The sequence below is a fragment of the Amblyomma mixtum genome, chromosome 10 (genome assembly GCF_055824585.1).
Source record: "Amblyomma mixtum isolate Tamu chromosome 10, ASM5582458v1, whole genome shotgun sequence".
Classification (NCBI taxonomy): Eukaryota; Metazoa; Arthropoda; class Arachnida; order Ixodida; family Ixodidae; genus Amblyomma; species Amblyomma mixtum.
The window spans coordinates 123,008,985-123,026,484 of NC_143021.1; the positions used below are offsets into that span (position 1 = coordinate 123,008,985).

At 43.7% G+C, this 17,500-nt stretch overlaps 2 protein-coding genes across 2 annotated transcripts in view; both read left to right on the forward strand.

Annotated features, from left to right (window-relative positions):
- LOC149326830 (trypsin-like) overlaps positions 1-3,167 on the forward strand; it is a 52,622-nt gene extending 49,455 nt beyond the window's left edge. The window contains exons 6-7 of the mRNA XM_089564692.1: positions 1,964-2,115; positions 2,946-3,167. Of these exons, the coding sequence (XP_089420818.1) occupies positions 1,964-2,115; positions 2,946-3,167 (374 nt within the window). The remainder of the gene's footprint in view (positions 1-1,963; positions 2,116-2,945) is intronic.
- An 813-nt stretch (positions 3,168-3,980) lies between these two features.
- Positions 3,981-17,500, forward strand: part of LOC149326831 (serine protease 55-like) — a 121,500-nt gene continuing 107,980 nt past the window's right edge. Inside the window, exon 1 of the mRNA XM_089564694.1 lies at positions 3,981-4,007. Coding sequence (XP_089420820.1) covers positions 3,981-4,007 — 27 coding nt within the window. The remainder of the gene's footprint in view (positions 4,008-17,500) is intronic.

Genomic DNA, 17,500 nt, shown 5'->3' on the forward strand with positions numbered 1-17,500 from the left:
CTTTACCAATAAATCTCAGTACTTCAAACCTTCAGCAAAGCGGAAAGTTGGGCAAGTTGGATAACGTTCATGATGTAAAAAATAGCGCACAGGGAACACACGGGACGGAAAGTAAACGACGCAGACAAGCGCTAACTCGCAACTGAGGTTTATTGCTGACGCGCGCAATATAAGGTATTCACTTTAAAAACATATTAGGAAATGTCGGAATCCGTGTATCAGTGAGCCCTCTGTTAACTTGGCAGACTGTGAAATCGATTTTTTAGCCTCAGCGTTGCATTGAATTCCTTTTTTGATAATGGTTTTTTAACTGATCTTCCACAGCGATGAGTGGCGCCTGATGCTTCAATTTCAATTTTTTCCTCTGACTTGGTCTTTCCCGGAGGGACTGTTTGTGGTTGTTTTTGTTTTATGTTTTTAAAGTGAATACCTTATATTGCGCGCGTCAGCAATAAACCTCAGTTGCAAGTTAGCGCTTGTCTGCGTCGTTTACTTTCCGTCCCGTGTGTTCCCTGTGCGCTATTTTTTACATCATGTACTTCAAACCTGTTGTGCACCCATTATGCTCTATGCTTCATTATCACGGCATCTATTCGCCCTAGTACTCTGTTCGTCCTTTAACATGCCAATCGGTCCTTCGTTTGCCTATACCCCTGTGCCTTTTTATTCTGCCAGCCTGGGTAACACGTGGCCTTCTAATATAAACACGTGATCAGTTGAGTCATTTTATATTCAACGTAAAAAGCGGGTGCGGCACATCACCTTGTGGTCTGTCGCTTTTCTTTAGTTGGGGTCGGAGAGTTTTGGAACCAGCAGACGAAGAGTACAAAGCTAAAGCTTTGAATAGTTTCGGTCCAGGAGTACTCTCCTTTTCCGTCGCGCCCCTGCCCGGTTGTGCTGCCGCGGAAGCCGTCAATAGGGAGACGCCATAAAACTATTAGTCTTCTGTTTATCCCATGGTGTGTGGGCTTTTCTGCGGTTTTACCAACCAAGCAAGCCGTCGATTCACCGCGAAATCTGTATGGGTGTCGTTTGCGAGGTCGTGGTCTTGTCGTCATCAGTGTTATTCGTGCACGCCATGCCTATACGTCCTTACACCCCTTTATCATGCGACTTCTGCGTCTGCGCCGCTAAACAGGAATGTGGACCCTTGCAACAACATCCAGCTCTGCGCCACGGAACTCCAATAATCGAATGGACCGCTAACCTATGCTTTCCCCACAACACGTTTTATCCTTACTGCACTTGGCTGCGCAAGCACCGCTACCGCCTTGCTCCGATCCTTACCTCTAAAGATGGATTATGTATGGATGAGGGAAAGTTCATTGCCACGGGTTAGAATCCCGTGCCAAGGGAGTTATGAAACACTCCGACAGGAATCCTCACTTTATGCCGCCCCAGCTTCCACTACTCTCCATTTCGGACATTTTCCTCGCTGCGCCTGCCACGCCTGCCACGCCAGACACCCGTCTTACCTATTCAGAAAACGTCTGTGTGGGACCCCCTCCTTAGGCATCTGCACAAGATCTGCACAATTTTATTGCAACTGAACCATACGTGCGAGCGTGGCAGTGACTTCGGCTCCGCCCTGGCACATATCCTGGCACACGCGTTTATTCCCATGACCTCTTGGTGCGTAGCCATGCTTTATTGACGGGTGTAAGCGGGTGCAGTGGTTGCACTTTTAAATGCTTGCGGAACTACTACTCTGTGCATTTTCAGATAATTTAACTCTCATGTTTGTCACCTAGCGTTCAGTGAGCCCCATAAGCACGCTGTGACGCAACACCAAGCACCCTTGAAGCCGTCGGCCTTTATTTAGCCAATGAATCATAATGGGTTAGGAAAAGTCGCCATGGAATTATTATTTCTCTGTGCAGGTGGCATCAGTTATATTTAAAATCTATCGTAATGCGTGCTCCCATGCCAGACCGCCCAGCGTTAACCTGCACTCTCTCCCTAGGTGGCCAGTCGTCACAAGATCTTCTCTATATCACCAGTGCTGTGCTGCCCTTTGAGTCGTGCAAAAGGACATTCAACTCGACCAGGAGGCTGAAGGTGCTCAACAACTTAAATGTCATATGTACGTCGTCAGTATCCAAGGATAGTTGCAAGGTGTGTATTATTTTTGCTTCTTTTTGCTTGTCGCCGTGTTGGCTTCCAAAACATGTTCATCACTCCTGTTGGAAAACCATTCAGCGGGAATCAAGTGACTTCAACGAAACTCCATGCCTCTCCACAAACCTGAAGAAGGTGCTGGAAAAGCTTCAGTCCAATGAAAGGAGAGCGAAGCTTTGCTGCCACGTGTTGATCAATTTTTGGTTAAGATTCCTATTTTCTTGCTAATTAATAATAACGACGAAAATATTTTTTCAGAGGACCAAATATTTTATTTTATTAAACGCACAAAGACTTATGTGATGCACTTTCTACAAATTTTAAGCAGCCGCTCTCTATAAAACACTCAGGAATGGTTTCTATTTCACATCTGTGATGCAATTTGTATCGGTGCAAAATGAATCCACCGCACGCTGGTGAATTCATTGGCGGGGGGCGGCCATTTGGCCACGCATTGTAAGCGGTGCGGGTGTGAGCCGGCGTTTGATGCATCATGTGGGCTTGGTAGGGGGAGACACAAGGTGAGGCCGCGAGATTTGTGAGGCCTATCACATTAGCACGAAAGGTGATAAGTGTGTTAGCATGGCATCACATTCCTTGTCCAAAAAAGAAGAAATTTACCTCAGGAGCAGTTTGCCACTCTTTGTTTAGTTTGTGCTTGTTCTAACCCAGTGTGCGCATGTGCCACCGAAAGGCAAGTATGTACCTTCCTCTCGCAGTAAAACCTCAGTTGGTGTTTAGTGATCGTCCTGTCTTCTTTGTCTGTGTCCTAGTTACATGCGCTTGTCTTATATTTAATGGTAACCAAATTAATTACTCCCGTGCAGGGTGACTCCGGCGGACCTTTGACGGTCTGGGAGGACGGAACACGCTCCGTGCAAGTGGGCATCGTGTCCTTCGGCATCGGCTGTGCAAGACCCGAGCGACCCGGCATATACACCCGAGTGTCCACATTCGTGCCCTGGATTGAAGGTCAAGTCGCAGGAGGAGATGCGCGTGAGCTACGCTGGGCGTCCTTGCCGCCTCCTGGAGTTGATGCCGGCCATTAGGCAGTCATATCCGCGCTTTGCTTTGTTGAATACATGCTGACAACAAAAATAAAGCTGGTAAAGTCAACAATAAGACCCACACCCACTTCTCCACATCACACTTCGATAAGAGGATATCCGCTAAGCAGGACAGCGGAGCGATCTGTGGGAAAGGAAAGGGCGTTACAACATTGACAACTGGAACGATAGCAGCATGAGAGGACAGAACATTGTTTGGGTGCACGTAAACCTGACGACAAAAACTATGCCTTATTAGCTGGTATGAACAGCGTGAACATGAAGCATTTCTTGTGAACATAATTTTTGCTGTTCTTTGTTGTGCTTTAGCGCCATTACTTCACTTCTCACTCGGTAACAATGCTCAACATAGATATTCTTTTCCATCTACCAGCCGTCTCATCTGCAGTTCTTCCCAGGAATAAAAACCAGCTAAACAATGCGAAACAAAAAAATCTGTGACAAAATGCAGCCCCAGGCAGCCAGTAACACTTTAATTTGTGAACCCACTCCTGAAGAAAGACGGTGCTGAGCGTTCGGAAATCGCCTGGGTCAAATGGCGGTTTGGCCTGCATGGTTAGCAGCCATCAAAAGTAACTTAAGGTATGCCTTGTTTATGCTGAACACGAAACATGGTAATGGTTGTAGATGATGAGGACCAGAGGTGGGCAAATGCCCTCATTTTTGCTTTACTTCCATCACCCTCGCTTTCGAGTCCATGACCCTCCCTCACCCTCACTATAGAAAATTATCTGCGCCTCCATCACCCCCACTGTTATGCTCGACGCTTGCCGCAAGGCCGCCTGAGGAGCGGAGATGAGCGGCTTCCTCGAGGCGGCCGTGGTACGTGGAAGAACTTCCCCCTTTTTAAGGCGGAAAACTTTAATGCCTCATCGTTGTAAGCAGCAGTTGTCGACAGAAATGTCACGCTTTTTCAGTTGGTCGAAACGGTCGTGACGTCACAGTGCGCGAATTTTAAACGGGGCCAATTGTACTTTGGCTAGTAACCATGCAAACAATTAAAGGGATCTCATAGTGATGCTTCAAGTGGGACTGAGTTTAGATAGTTACCCAATTAATTACCCAATTAGCCTAATTAAGTTTTCTAGTCAGACCAGATAAATAAATAAAACCGAGTAGAAAATCAGTCAAGTTGGGGAATCGAATCCCGGTCTCCGGAGTGCGAGGCGAGCATGCTAACCGTTCCGCCATGCCAGCTCGATGGTTTGGAATGAACAAAGGCGCGTCTAGTGAATACAGTGTCTTCGTTCACTCCCATCTTCCCCCTTTCCCGTTACGGCGAGGTTTAGGTGTCCACCGAGGTATGAGAGACAGATACATTTCCTTTCCTCAAACACCAATTTACTGGCGACAAAGGCGTAGAACCGAACAAGCGTTGGCGTTCTGTGGACTCCCTGTCAGCGCAGCAAGACGCTGTCGCGTTCCACTCTTAGAGGTGAAGCTTAAAATCTTAACCACTCCTCAGTGACACAAGCTGCAACACCGAGCTTAAGGCTTTCGCCTCACCGCACTTTAGGTCAGCAAAGTGCCCCCTGAATTTTGTTCAGCAAGGGACGTGGCGGCGATGTTCGGAGAAGGGCCATTGCCCGCACAGCACTGCACGAGGAGAGCCATCTGCAATGGTGGCGGCAAGTGGAAAGCAGCGGGCCGTCGCCGGGGACAAAAGGGATTAGTACCGGTGTTGCTCGGTCCCGTAAACACCCCCCCCCCCCCCCCGTGTGCCGGACGGGTGCGCGGATCAGAGCTTCACGCGCGAAGCCCGCTGACTTGGCGGATGTGCTACGCCCGGATGGCGTTGGGCAGCGAGTTAAGCGAAGTCAACAACACCGATGACCTTCGAGGGTGCAATGAGCAAAGGTGCGCAGCCAACATTAGCGGAGGCGCCAATGAGGCCCACGGCGCTAATGACGACACGAAGAATCCTTCCAAGAAATGGAGGACGCGCAGTTAGGGCCCAGTGCTAGGGCCCAGAGCGGCTGGAGTGTACGTGCGATGTAGATTCGCGGCCATCTCCGGGGGAAAGAAGGAACATTGCCAGTGGGCGGGTGGTGCCGCCCTGGAGCTCTACCTTGGACCCTATTGGTGTCCTTTCCCTGCTGAAAAAAAGTTATATGATGCAATAACCTCATAGATCATTCATCATAGAATATCATACAATCTGTATGACATATCATACAATCTGTATGATATATCATACAATTCGTATGATCTTCCAGCTCGGGGAAGACATATTCGACATGAATAACGGATACGCCGGCGGGCGGCAGGAGCACAAGGTCGCTGAAGCGCAGCTTTCGCCGAGGCCTCTACGTGCGCTGCTGTGTGAGCCATGAGTTTTATGAGGGCAGCGGACGCATCGAATTTTTGAAGAGCTGCTGTCAGGCAAGACTAGGCGGCATTGGCTGAAATTGGTGCCACTCATTGCGGAGTGATCGAACACCGATGATGTTTGAAAGATTTTTCGGGTGGGCAGCGAAGAACAGTGACCTCCTTACTTTTTTGGAAATTGGTGCAGGTGCATCGGCTTTAGGTGACATCACCTGGTGGTCTCTGCGTTGCCCATTAGTAGCTATGGAGAGAGGCTCTCCCCTACGTCGTTTAGCGCCAAACCTCGTCAGCTTCAAAGAAATTAGCTTAAGAATGAATTATCGGTTTTGCTCCTTTTCTAATCTTTTGACACTCGTAGCACCGGTCAGCAGTTATATAGGGTCTTCAGAACGAGTATTCCGATGGCATTTCTGTTAGGTGCGTGAACCATTTCTAAGATTTCCGTGCGCCCTAGCGCATGCACCGAAACCGAAAGGTTTCTGATTCAGGAATGCTGCCACTCGTGCAGTATAGTCTGAGTTCAAGCTGTCGCTTCTGGCAAAGTGATTTGAAAGCCTCAAAAAAGCCTCGCTTTTTGCATTTCTTGAAACGCCATCGAGCGGTATGGGCCAGCTTTCTCGTGGCAGGCTGCTTCCATCGCCGTAGGCGCCTCTCTTAAATCATCACTGCCAAGGAACGCACATGCTGCAGCCGATACAAGTCTCCGGTTTGTAGGCCGAGTTTTTAAAACCGTTCACGCTCCCTCCAAGTTTCATTCGTGTGCTGTGTCTAGCCGGTGGGGGAAGCTAGTTGCGTCGGCGCCAAAGCAGCTGACAACCAGTAAGTCATCCCGCTTTCATGAGGTGTCACTTAGCGAGGTACGATGTCCTGCTGTTGAAATTTACAGACTCTTTAACTAAACTCTCCCAAGTCCTTTGTACATGCGATTAATTACCGTTGTCGTTGACATGATCGGCTTTCTAGTAGGCAAGCATTTGTGTGCGGATTTCTTTGAACTTTATTATTTTTTCTGCTTCATATCTCCACTCGTTATGTGATAGGCCTCAACAAACGTTTCTTCATAAGATCCGGGAATCAGCCATGAGGCAACGTGTCTCAGCAAACGTTTTGTCGCGCTACAGCGCCAAACCCTGCAAAACTTTTTACGTAGTGTTTAGCTTGCTTTATGGAGGCTTAATTTACAAAAGCGACTCAGGCTATGACGGACCCCGTAGTGAAGGCCACCGGAAATGTAGACCACCTGGGGTTTTTTAACGCGCATTGACATCGCACAGTGTACGCGCCTCTAGAACTTCGCCTCCATCGAAATTCGACCTCCGCTGCCGGAATTGAAGCCGCGGTATTGAGTCAGCAGCCGAGTACCACAACCACTGAGCCACAGCGATAGCTTTTTACGTACTGTTTGATAAACTGTTTCCAAAATGTATATGACGAACAATTCACCCTTTGTCAAATATCAACACTGGTTATAGCATAATATGTGCCTAAGTGTCTCAGTGTCTGGACTACTCGTAACGCCTAAAAAATAAATTATAACAAAAGCAAGGCCGTTATATTTCGTCCCAAAAACAAGATCGTAATTATAAAGAAAAATCTAGTACTCAACTCTAAAGCAATCGAAATTGTAAGTAGCTTCAAAATCACCTGCTGTCATCTCTCATGAGAAAATGGTGTGGGATCGTTATATTTATTTATTTATACAAAATGCCCCTAAAGGCTCTCGAGAGGGTATTACATGGGGGGTACAGGCAATTGAACAGAATAAAACAAAACCACAAATAAGACACTTTGCTTGACATAAATAAGCAAAAGAATCAGAAGAATGGCAGCGCGGCAAAGAACGAAAGTTACTGCAGTATTAAAATTATAAAAACAGAACACTAATGCAATGAATCATTTTAGTAACATACCCTGCAAAAAATTAAGTAATGAACAAATAAAATAACAATGTACGCGAATAGTTAAGCAGTAGTGATTGAAGATATAAGATTAAAATATTTATCAAGATCAGTGGTGGTTGCGATATGTGAAGGCAGAGTGTTCCAGTCATATATTGTGCGTGGTAAGAATGAATGCGCATAGTTGAATGTTCTGCACGTGAAACGCCTAATTTTAAAGGGATGATCGCGGCGGTCAAAAATCGAAGGAGGCAAAGAAAAAAAGTCGTTATGAAGTGATGGATGATGATAAAGTTTATGAAAAAGTGATAGTCGTGCAACTTTGCGGCGGAGGCATAAATCCTTGAGACCTGCGCGTTTCTTCAAGGCTGTAATGCTGGTGTTACGTGAATAATCGGAGTAAATAAAACGAACGGCATGATTCTGAAATGATTCAATGTTATTTATTAGGTAAAGTTGGTAAGGGTCCCAAATAGCCGAGGCATATTCAATTTTAGATAGAATTAGAGTGGTATAGGCATGGGCACGGAGGTGAGGAGGCGCATGCTTTAGGTTATGTTTTAAGAGACCTAATGAACGATTAGCAGATGCAAGCATAAAGTTAATATGGTGGTTCCGTGCTAAGTCTGAATGAAGGTGAAGTCCTAAGTACTTATACGTGGTGACTAGCTCGAGTGAGCTATTATTTAAGGAGTATGCTGTTTGAATTCGAGGCATTTGGTTAGTAAAAGACATCAATTTTGTTTTTGAATGATTAAGTTGCATAAGCCAGGTTGAGCGCCATGCTGTTACTGAATCCAGGTCAGATTGAAGGGATTGGCGATCGGTGTTAGAATAATTTTTGCGATAAATTACACAATCATCTGCAAAAAGTCTGATAGGGGAAGAAATGAAATCCGGTAAATCGTTGATAAATATTAGGAAAAGTAAGGGGCCAAGCACACTTCCTTGTGGGACGCCAGAGTGTACTTGGCTGAAAGACGAATTGTGGTTATTGACAGTTGTAAATTGAGACCTGGAAAAGAGGAAATCTTTAACCCACGCAATGCCAAGAGGGTGAATATTAAGCAGTGCTAGTTTCATTAATAACCGGTTTTGAAGTACTCTGTCGAAAGCTTTAGAAAAATCAAGAAATATGGAGTCTACTTGAATGCTAGCACCAATCGATGAATGTATGTCTTGAATGAATCCGGCAAGTTGCGTTTCGCATGAGTAGCCTTTAAAGATAATAGTATCATTTAAAGATAATATTATGTTCTTCAAGATAGTTAATTACCTGCGATTGAATTACGTGTTCAAGAAGTTTGCAAACAGTGCTAGTTAATGAAATGGGTCGGTAATTTAGTGGTGAAGAACGATCGCAAGACTTGAAAATTGTCACAACTTTAGCTAGGCGCCAGTCCAGCGGAATCACGCCTGATGATAGAGATTATGAAAAAATAGCAGACAAGATGCGATGAATACCATAAAATGAATTTTTGAGTATTTTGTTATTAAAGCCAAGGTGATCTGATGCTGATGTTGTTTTAAGCTTCCCTAGTAAGGATAAGATACCGTCTCACTGTTACATATTTCGGACATTGACGTATTAGAAGTGCTGACAGAAATAGGAGGTAGAGGGAGGTCTTCACGGGAAAAACGGATGTGAATGCGTTATTGAAAAGTTCGGCGCATTCGGCCACTGGAACATTGCTGCCTTCGGCGTTGGTAAGGGTAATGTCAGGATGATTAGAGGGGTTGATTATCTGCCGGAACTTCCGTGGATTGTTTGTTATCATTGCCGGTAGATCGTGTGTGAAGAAGTGCCTACGTGCAGACATCAACTCAGACTGATATTCCTTATCACATAGTTTGTACCGTTGCCAAGATTCGGAGTGTCTGTTCTTGTCGGCTTGTCTGTAAAGGCGCTTTTTCTTGTTATTAAGGCGACGTAGATGACTATTAAACCAAGGCGCTGTGTTAGTGCATGGGATACTGATGACGGGTATGAATCTGTCAATGAGAGTAGCAAGTTTCACGCTGAACAGGTTCCAGTTCGTTTTCACGGAGCGTGACGAAAAATCGTGAAGAAAATGATCAGCAAAGACTGACAACTGAGCGTTTCTTTCACCGAAGTTTGCTCAGTTGTAGCACCTTATTTGTTTAGTACCAATTACCTTTTTATGGGGCCCAAAATTCAGGTTCCCCGTGATTATGGAATGGTCGGAAAAGCCTTCTAAGAGCGGAATGTTGGAGCAAAGGTAAGGATCACTTGTCAGGATAACATCGAGAATATTGGCTGTAGTGGCGGAACGACGCGTAGGTTCAGAAATAAGTTGTTGCAAAGAGAAATCGAGACAGGACTGGAGGAAAGCCTGAGCTTCAGGATCATTGGCAGGAGCTGTTAATGACGACCAGTTAATAGCCGGAAAGTTAAAGTCACCAAGTAAAAGTAAGCTTCAATTCGGGAAACGACAAGTAAGATCGCTAAGTAAATTAGAAAACTGACTTCCGAATGAAGAATTCATGTCCGGAGAGCGGTAAATGACGCCAGTGATGGCGACCGTGAGACCACAACTCAACCGAACTCATGCCGATTCTAGGTATGACGTGACCTCGATAACCTCGATATTGACAGCATTCTTCAGAAACTTGCACGAGTAGAAGGGCAAATCTATAGGCACAGAACTATTCTTCCAGTTAATATTAAAAAACTTCTATATAACTCATTATTCTGTTCACAGCTACAATACTGTCACCTTGTCTGAGGTTCCATGTCCCTGGGTATTCTTGAAAAAATTTTATTCTTCAAAAAAAGGCCATACGATCCATATTCCAGTTAAATGTAGAACAAAGCACCACCAACTATTTCATAATTTTAAATGCACTGAAAATCTTTTCTTGTACAGCTTTCAGTTATTATCGCGCTTTAAGAAGGAAGTACGAAGTAATATGCAACAACAGCAAACTTTGGCCTCATTAACTAGAAATAATCAGTCGTATAACACACGCAATATTTTTCCATGGCATATAGAAACTATGAGGACCAATTATGGACAAAAAATGGTATCCTATGGACCACCAATATACCTCACTGTACTGCAAAACAAAAACGCTGATTTAAGTGTCATATTTATTTATTTATTTATTTGAACATACTATCAGTCCAGCGCTGGACTAAGATAGGAGTGGGTACAACATCAAAATTTATAAAACGCCGGCCAGTACGATAAATCAATCAATGTAATGTACAAATTATGCGCACTCCTTATGTGCACTCCTCCCTTTTTGTACATTATGTCAAATCACGGTTATAATTTTTTTCGCTTTACTATTTTTTTCTTGGTTTTATTATTTGTGTATCTATTCTTGTTTTCTTTTGTCATAGTGTTATTTTTGTATAAACATGTAATATCGTCTTTGTGAAGTACGCTAGTGCCGTGCCAGGAAATAACCCTGTGAAAAGAAAAACCCTGCCTGCCGATATCTGTGTACCAAGGGTCGAGGGCCTGTCAAGCTTTGTGGTTTTTTTCCTCGACTCCTTTTCATACCTGTAGGCATGAACAAAGATAAAGACTATTATTATTATTTTTAATATATTTATTTATTTATTTACTTATCCACGATACTTTACAGGGTCGAGAAGGGCATTAGGAAAGGGTGACAAAAACGCCATAAGTACATGGTGTGAACAAGTAAAGAATACAACGCATACTCGAAGGCAACACGAATGAGTAAAAATATTGTATACGGTAAAATTTCAGCTATAACTACACAGGTGCATAATAGGTAGCGTTTTAGCATCATAAGCGGCATGGATACAACACATATGTAAATAAACATCTAAAGGAAAAGCCTAGTCATACTCGATAGGTCAGTCTTTCTGAGGTGCACAAGCAACCAAAACCCAAAGCAACAACAGCATGAACAAAAATGAGCGCTATAAAAGAGAAGAGCTTGATGCAGCACAGATTACTTAAGCGACGTGAAGGGAGATGACCTGGTGCTCTAGCATGAAATAAGGAACACAAAATAGTAAGGTCTCGTATTCGCTTAGAAGAGGTAAAGTAGAGTAATTCAGGATTTCGCCGCAGAAAAGATTGTGCGCTTTAACTGAAGAAGACAACCGTAATGTTGACACAGTGAACAATAAACTCACAGCTATCATTACGGAGCCCGCCGTAGATGTAGGTGGAAGCATGGTTCTACAGGATAGCAGAAAGCTCTCTCAGGAGATTAAAGATCTGATTAAGAAACGCCAAAGCATAACAGAATAGAACTATATAACGACAAAGCATAATAGAATAGTAGACAGAAAAGAACTAGCAGAGGTAAAGAAAGTAATAAATAAGATTAAGGTAGCCGAAATTAGCAAGCTTAACCTCGAGAAAATCGAGCATGCTGTAAAGAACGGAGGCAGCCTAAAAGCAGTGAAGAGAAAACTAGGCATTGGTAAAAATCAGACGTATGCACTAAGAGACAACGAGGGCATTGTCATTAGCGATATGAATAAGATAGCTTAAATAGGCAAAGTGTTCTACACAAATCTATACAAAAGCGAATGTAATCAGACCGTTAATGAGAGAAGCAATAGAGCCCAGCTGTGGGACATCCCGCCAGCAACGAAAAAGGAACTGAAGAAAGCCTGAGAAGCAATGCAAAAGAAGGAAGCAGCTGATAAGGATCAAGTAACAGCAGATTTATTGAAGGACGGAGGTGAGATTGTGTTGGAAAAACGAGCCACCCTGTATAGGCAATGCCTTTTGACCTCGACAGTACCAGAAGCTTGGAGGAACGCTAACATTATCCTAATTCATTAGAAAAGCGACGTCAAAGACAGGAAAATTTCCCGACCAATCAGCTTGTCCGTTGCCTACAATGAATTTACTCAAGTAAACGGTAATATATTGAGGACAACGTTAGACTCCATTCATCCAAATGATCAGGCAGGCATTCGTAAAGTATACTCGATGATAGACCATATTCGCGCTATAAATCAGATAATAGAGAAATGCGCAGAATATAGCCAACCCATATATATAGCCTTCGTTGATCACGAGAAAGCATTTGACTCAGTGGAAACCTTAGCTGTCATGCAGGCATTGCGGAATGAGGGTGTTGTGGACTGTTATGTTAAAATATTGGAAAATATCTATAACTACTGCACAGCTACCATAGTCCTCCATAAACTCAGCAATAAAATTTCAATATGAAAAGGGGTAACGCACGGAGGCACTATCTCGCCAATGCTATTCACGGTGTGTTTATAGGAGCTATTTCGGGGCCCGAAATGGTAACTGTTGGGGACAATATTTATTGAAGAATACCTAAGCAACCTCCGATTCGCTGATGGCATTTCCTTGCTACGTCACTCAAGATATGAACTGATAAGCCTGATCAATAAGTTATGCAGGCAGAGCAGAACGATGGGGCTAAAAATTAGCTTCCAGAAAACCAAAGTAATGTTTAATAGCCCAGCAAGGGAGCAGCACTTCACAATTATTAGCGAGGTGCTGGAAGTAGTAAGAGAATATCTCTGGTTATCGTAGGCAGCGCCCGCTAATCCAGATGATAAGAGTTAAATAACTAGAACAATAGTTCTATATATGAGGCACTAGAAGTTACCACGATTGCGGCTGAAAGTGGTAATTTTGCATTTCGTCGAGTTAAGCGTCATTTTCCACTACCACGCCAGTCAGAAATAAGGTTCAGGTCAATTCAGAGATGAAATTGATCAGCATGGAACCCGCCAAACGTCACAGTGAAGAAGATGTGACACTGGGTAAAACATTAATGTATTTTAGAAGCAATAAAGGACCAAGAACACTGCCTTGAAATACACCAGATGTTACGTAACAGAGTGAAAAGATGAAAGTGCTCGCTGCTGTGAACTGCTGCCGAAAAATAGAGTTATGAAGGCATTTCAGTATTACAAATCGAGGCAATGAGCAAATAATGTTGACAGCAAACTTTAATGCGCAACGCAGTCAAAAAGTTATCAAATCTAAAAAGGTTCACTTACTTTTGAGGTTAGCATCCATGCAGAAATGCAAGTCGATCATGAATTGTAGCTTTTGCGTATCACAAGAAAATTTTTTTAAGAAGCCATGCTGTTTACTGAGAAAGGAATAATTAATTTGCAGGTGACAGTAAATGTGAGAGGCGATAATGTGTTAGAACGGCTTCCATGTTATTGAAACGAGGCTGTAGTTTCCAGTGAATTTCTATCGGTGTTTATAAACGCTGGGAAGACCATGGCAATATTCCAGTCTGCAGGGAGGTAGCCAGGTGATAATGATTGCTGAAAGATAAGGCGAAGAATTTCACAAGAAATAGATGCAGTGTTCTTCAGTATTTTCTAATAATTGTTATCATCACCAGCGCTACTGAAAAGCTCAAGGTTCGCAATGTGATGAGTGACGTGTTCGGCCTTTATGTTAATGAAGGCGTATATTTGTAATCATGGTTAGGAACATGCAGAAAATGGATTATGCACTACAGCAAAAAGTGAACGTGAACTATGCACCCGGTCAAGATTTAAATTACATAATGAAAAACTATACCACGTCAATTGTCCCAATCCTGATGACTCTCAGAAATCTTTCCATCTTGGTGCCTTACCAGAATAATTGGTAAACTGCAATTCTGGTTCTGCAATTCAAAACAAAATCCAGAAACTATAGACGAATATCTCTCACCAGTGTCTCATTCAAAGCACTGGAACGCATTATTTACTCCAATTTGATGGTTCATCTCGAAGAAAACAATTTTTGCTGCCCAATACAGCATTGTTCCAGAAGGGGACTTTCCTGCGACATTCAGTTAATTGAGTTTTCTCATGATATAGCAATATAAATTAATAATGGTAAACAGGTTGATTGTATCTTTTTAGATTTCCAGAAGGCGTTTGACACTGTAGCACATAATTTGTTAATGGTTAAACTGACTGCAGTGAATGTTCCTGCTGCTCTTTTAGGCTGGATTGAGGCCTATCTAGCTGACGGAAAGCAGTGGGTAGAGCCTAACGGAGCGAGTTAAACGCATAAAACAGTCCTCTCAGGTGTCCCTGGGGCCAATTCTTTTTTAATCTTTATTAATGATATATGTGAACCAGTGTGATGTCGTATCAGATTGTACACGCATGATTGTTGTCTTTACCGTGAAATTTATGGCTCACATGATAGTGCACAATTGCAAAGTGACCTTGACTCTATATTACTGTGGTGCGAAACGTGGAATGTGACACTGAATTTTACGAAATGCAAAGTGGTCCACTTTACTAAGAAACTTTATGTTCCGCATAGTACATACTCTCTCAAAGGCGAAAATCTCTCGATAGCATCAGGTTATAAGTACTTAGGTGTTTTGTTTAAAATAGACTTGTCCTTGAATGAACTTATAGAAGCTAAGGCTGTCCGTGTCCTTAACTTCTTAAAGCAGAATTTCGAGCAAGGCCCTGCTGGAATAAAACATTTTCAAACGTGCACACAATAGTGGAATACGGAGGCTCCGCATGGGACCCTGCCACACAAATACGTATTGCCTAATCAGAGCGCATAGAAAAGCGTGCAGCGCTGTTTGTCGCCTCAAATTATAATTTTACCCAAAGCTCATATAACATAAGAATCAACCTGGGCTGGCCCCTCATGCAAAACAGAAGGCAATACATCCGCCTGAAGCTATTTCATAAAATTTATTCAGGTGTAACAGATATAAGGAAAGAAACATGTTTACTTGATCCTACCTAGAGATCCGCCAGAAAAGATCACTCATTAAAAGTTCGGGAATACAAGAGGCCAACCAACCTATACAAATATGCGTTTTTTCCAAAACAGTTCACGATTGGAATGGCTTGCCGGAGCATGTTGTGTCAGCATCGTCGTCAATGTTTGGCGGTGCTCTTGCTGAATTTTCGTTTACTTGGGTATTGTATAACATTTTCCTCATGTACTTTGTATACAGAACTGTAGTTTTTGTATCCAGTTCATGTATACACATTGTGTTGAACATTTTCTTTTCTTTTAGCATTTTTATCCACTCTTTTGCTTGAATACGTTGTGTATCTCGCGTTATCTTTTTAACATAGCGTTACTTTTTCTTGTTCCTGAATTGTGCTACCTGTACCATTTCTCAATGTTTTCCCCCTACAATAATGCCCGTTTCCGGGTGCTCTCGGTATGTGAATAAATAAATAAACAAATATATAAATGTAAGGACCCTTCACTGTCCGGAAGTAGTAGGTGGTCGTCATTGCACAATTAAATATGGCTACTAATACTTTCTGGAGTTATCTATGGCCCAAATCTTTTATGGATTACATTGTAAGAGAGCGGGCAGGTTATGTGAAACATATTTGTGCCTGGAAGCGTGAATGGTGGAACAATAAGATTTTAAGCAGTATACCGTACATTCCAGAAGAGGGCAAATACGGGCTGGTTGGTACATGTTTTATGAACTGGAAAAAACAGCGCAATGAAAGACGACACAAGAAAGGGACAAAACACCAGCGCTGGTGTTTTGTCCTTCTCCTGTATCGTGTTTCATTGCGCTGTTTTTATTGCGAAGCAATACTAGTTTTGCTGCCACCTCAGCCCGTGCCGGGCCGCGGCCGCATAGCCACCCTTGAGCTTTCGCGTGACCTCGCTGCGTGATGTCATACCATCTGTGTAAAAACGGGGCCCCATCTCACGCCGTCGCCTTGCGCGGCGCATAGCCACGGCCGTGGCCTGACTCCCGCTCCTCTCACCAGGGGCGCTGCGCGCTATGTGACGTCATACCATCTGTGTAAAAACGGGGCCCCATCTCACACCGTCGCCTTGCGCGGCGCATAGCCACGGCCGTGGCCTGACTCCCGCTCCTCTCACCAGGGGCGCTGCGCGCTGTGTGACGTCAGCAATCAGCAAATTCCGCACAGCTGGAGGCAGAGTAAAATGAATTTGATTTATAAAGGGAAAGGAGGTAAGATGAACATCAAATCCTACCGTCCGATTACGATAACGTCTGTTATGTACAGGCTGGCTATGCAGGCGGTGAAATTAAAAATGCAAGCATAGGTAGAAGGAAATCGGATACTCGGAGAACTCCAGAATGGGTTCAGAAGGGGTAGGCGTCTAGATGATAGCCTGTTCGTGCTTACCCAATGCACAGAAATAGCTAAGGCGGAAAACAGACCTCTGTATTTAGCCTTTCTGAATATAACCGGTGCATACGATAACGTGAACAAGGAACTCCTGTGGAGCACATTGAAAGATTTAGGTATCGGTCATGAGGTAATTGATTTTCTACAGGAAATCTAACGAGATAACGAAGTTGAAAATACATGGGAAGGGAAAAAAGGTACCACAACTGTGGGGGTGCACAAAGGATTAAGGCAAGGTTGTCCTCTATCACCGCTGAGTTCCATGCTTTACGTAATAAATATGGAAAGAAGGCTAGAAGAAAGTAATCTAGGTTATAATCTGTCGTACAGATTAGGCGGAAATGTAGTTGAGCAGCGACTCCCGGGTTTAATGTATGCGGACGATATTGTACTGTTAGCAGATAGCCAGGAAGATTTACAAACTTTGGTTAATTGCTGTGGAGACGAAGGAGATGCTCTAGGATTAGGTTTTAGCGCAACTAAATCAGGACTGATGATTTTTAACGCTACAGCCGACCAGGTGCCTACAATACAAGGCCACGAAATACCCAAAGTGGCCGAATACAGATACCTCGGGATATGGCTAAACGAAGGGCAGATATACACGGAAAAGCACGAACAGGCTCTTAGGGCAAAAGGACGAAGAGACACCGGGATAATGAAACATAGGGCATTATGGGGGTACAACAAATATGAAGTACTAAGAGGTATTTGGAAAGGAATAATGGTGCCGGGACTTACTTTCGGCAATGCGGTTCTGTGCTTAAGGGCAGAAGTTCAGTCGAGATTAGACGTAAATCAGAGAGCTGTTGGAAGATTAACACTAAGTGCCCACGGCAAAACCACAACCGAGGCAGTACAAGGGGATATGGGCTGGGAATCGTTCGAAGCACAGGAAGCTAAGAGTAAAATACTATATGAAGAACGCCTGAGGAAATTGGACGATAACAGGTGGGCAGCTAAGGTATTTA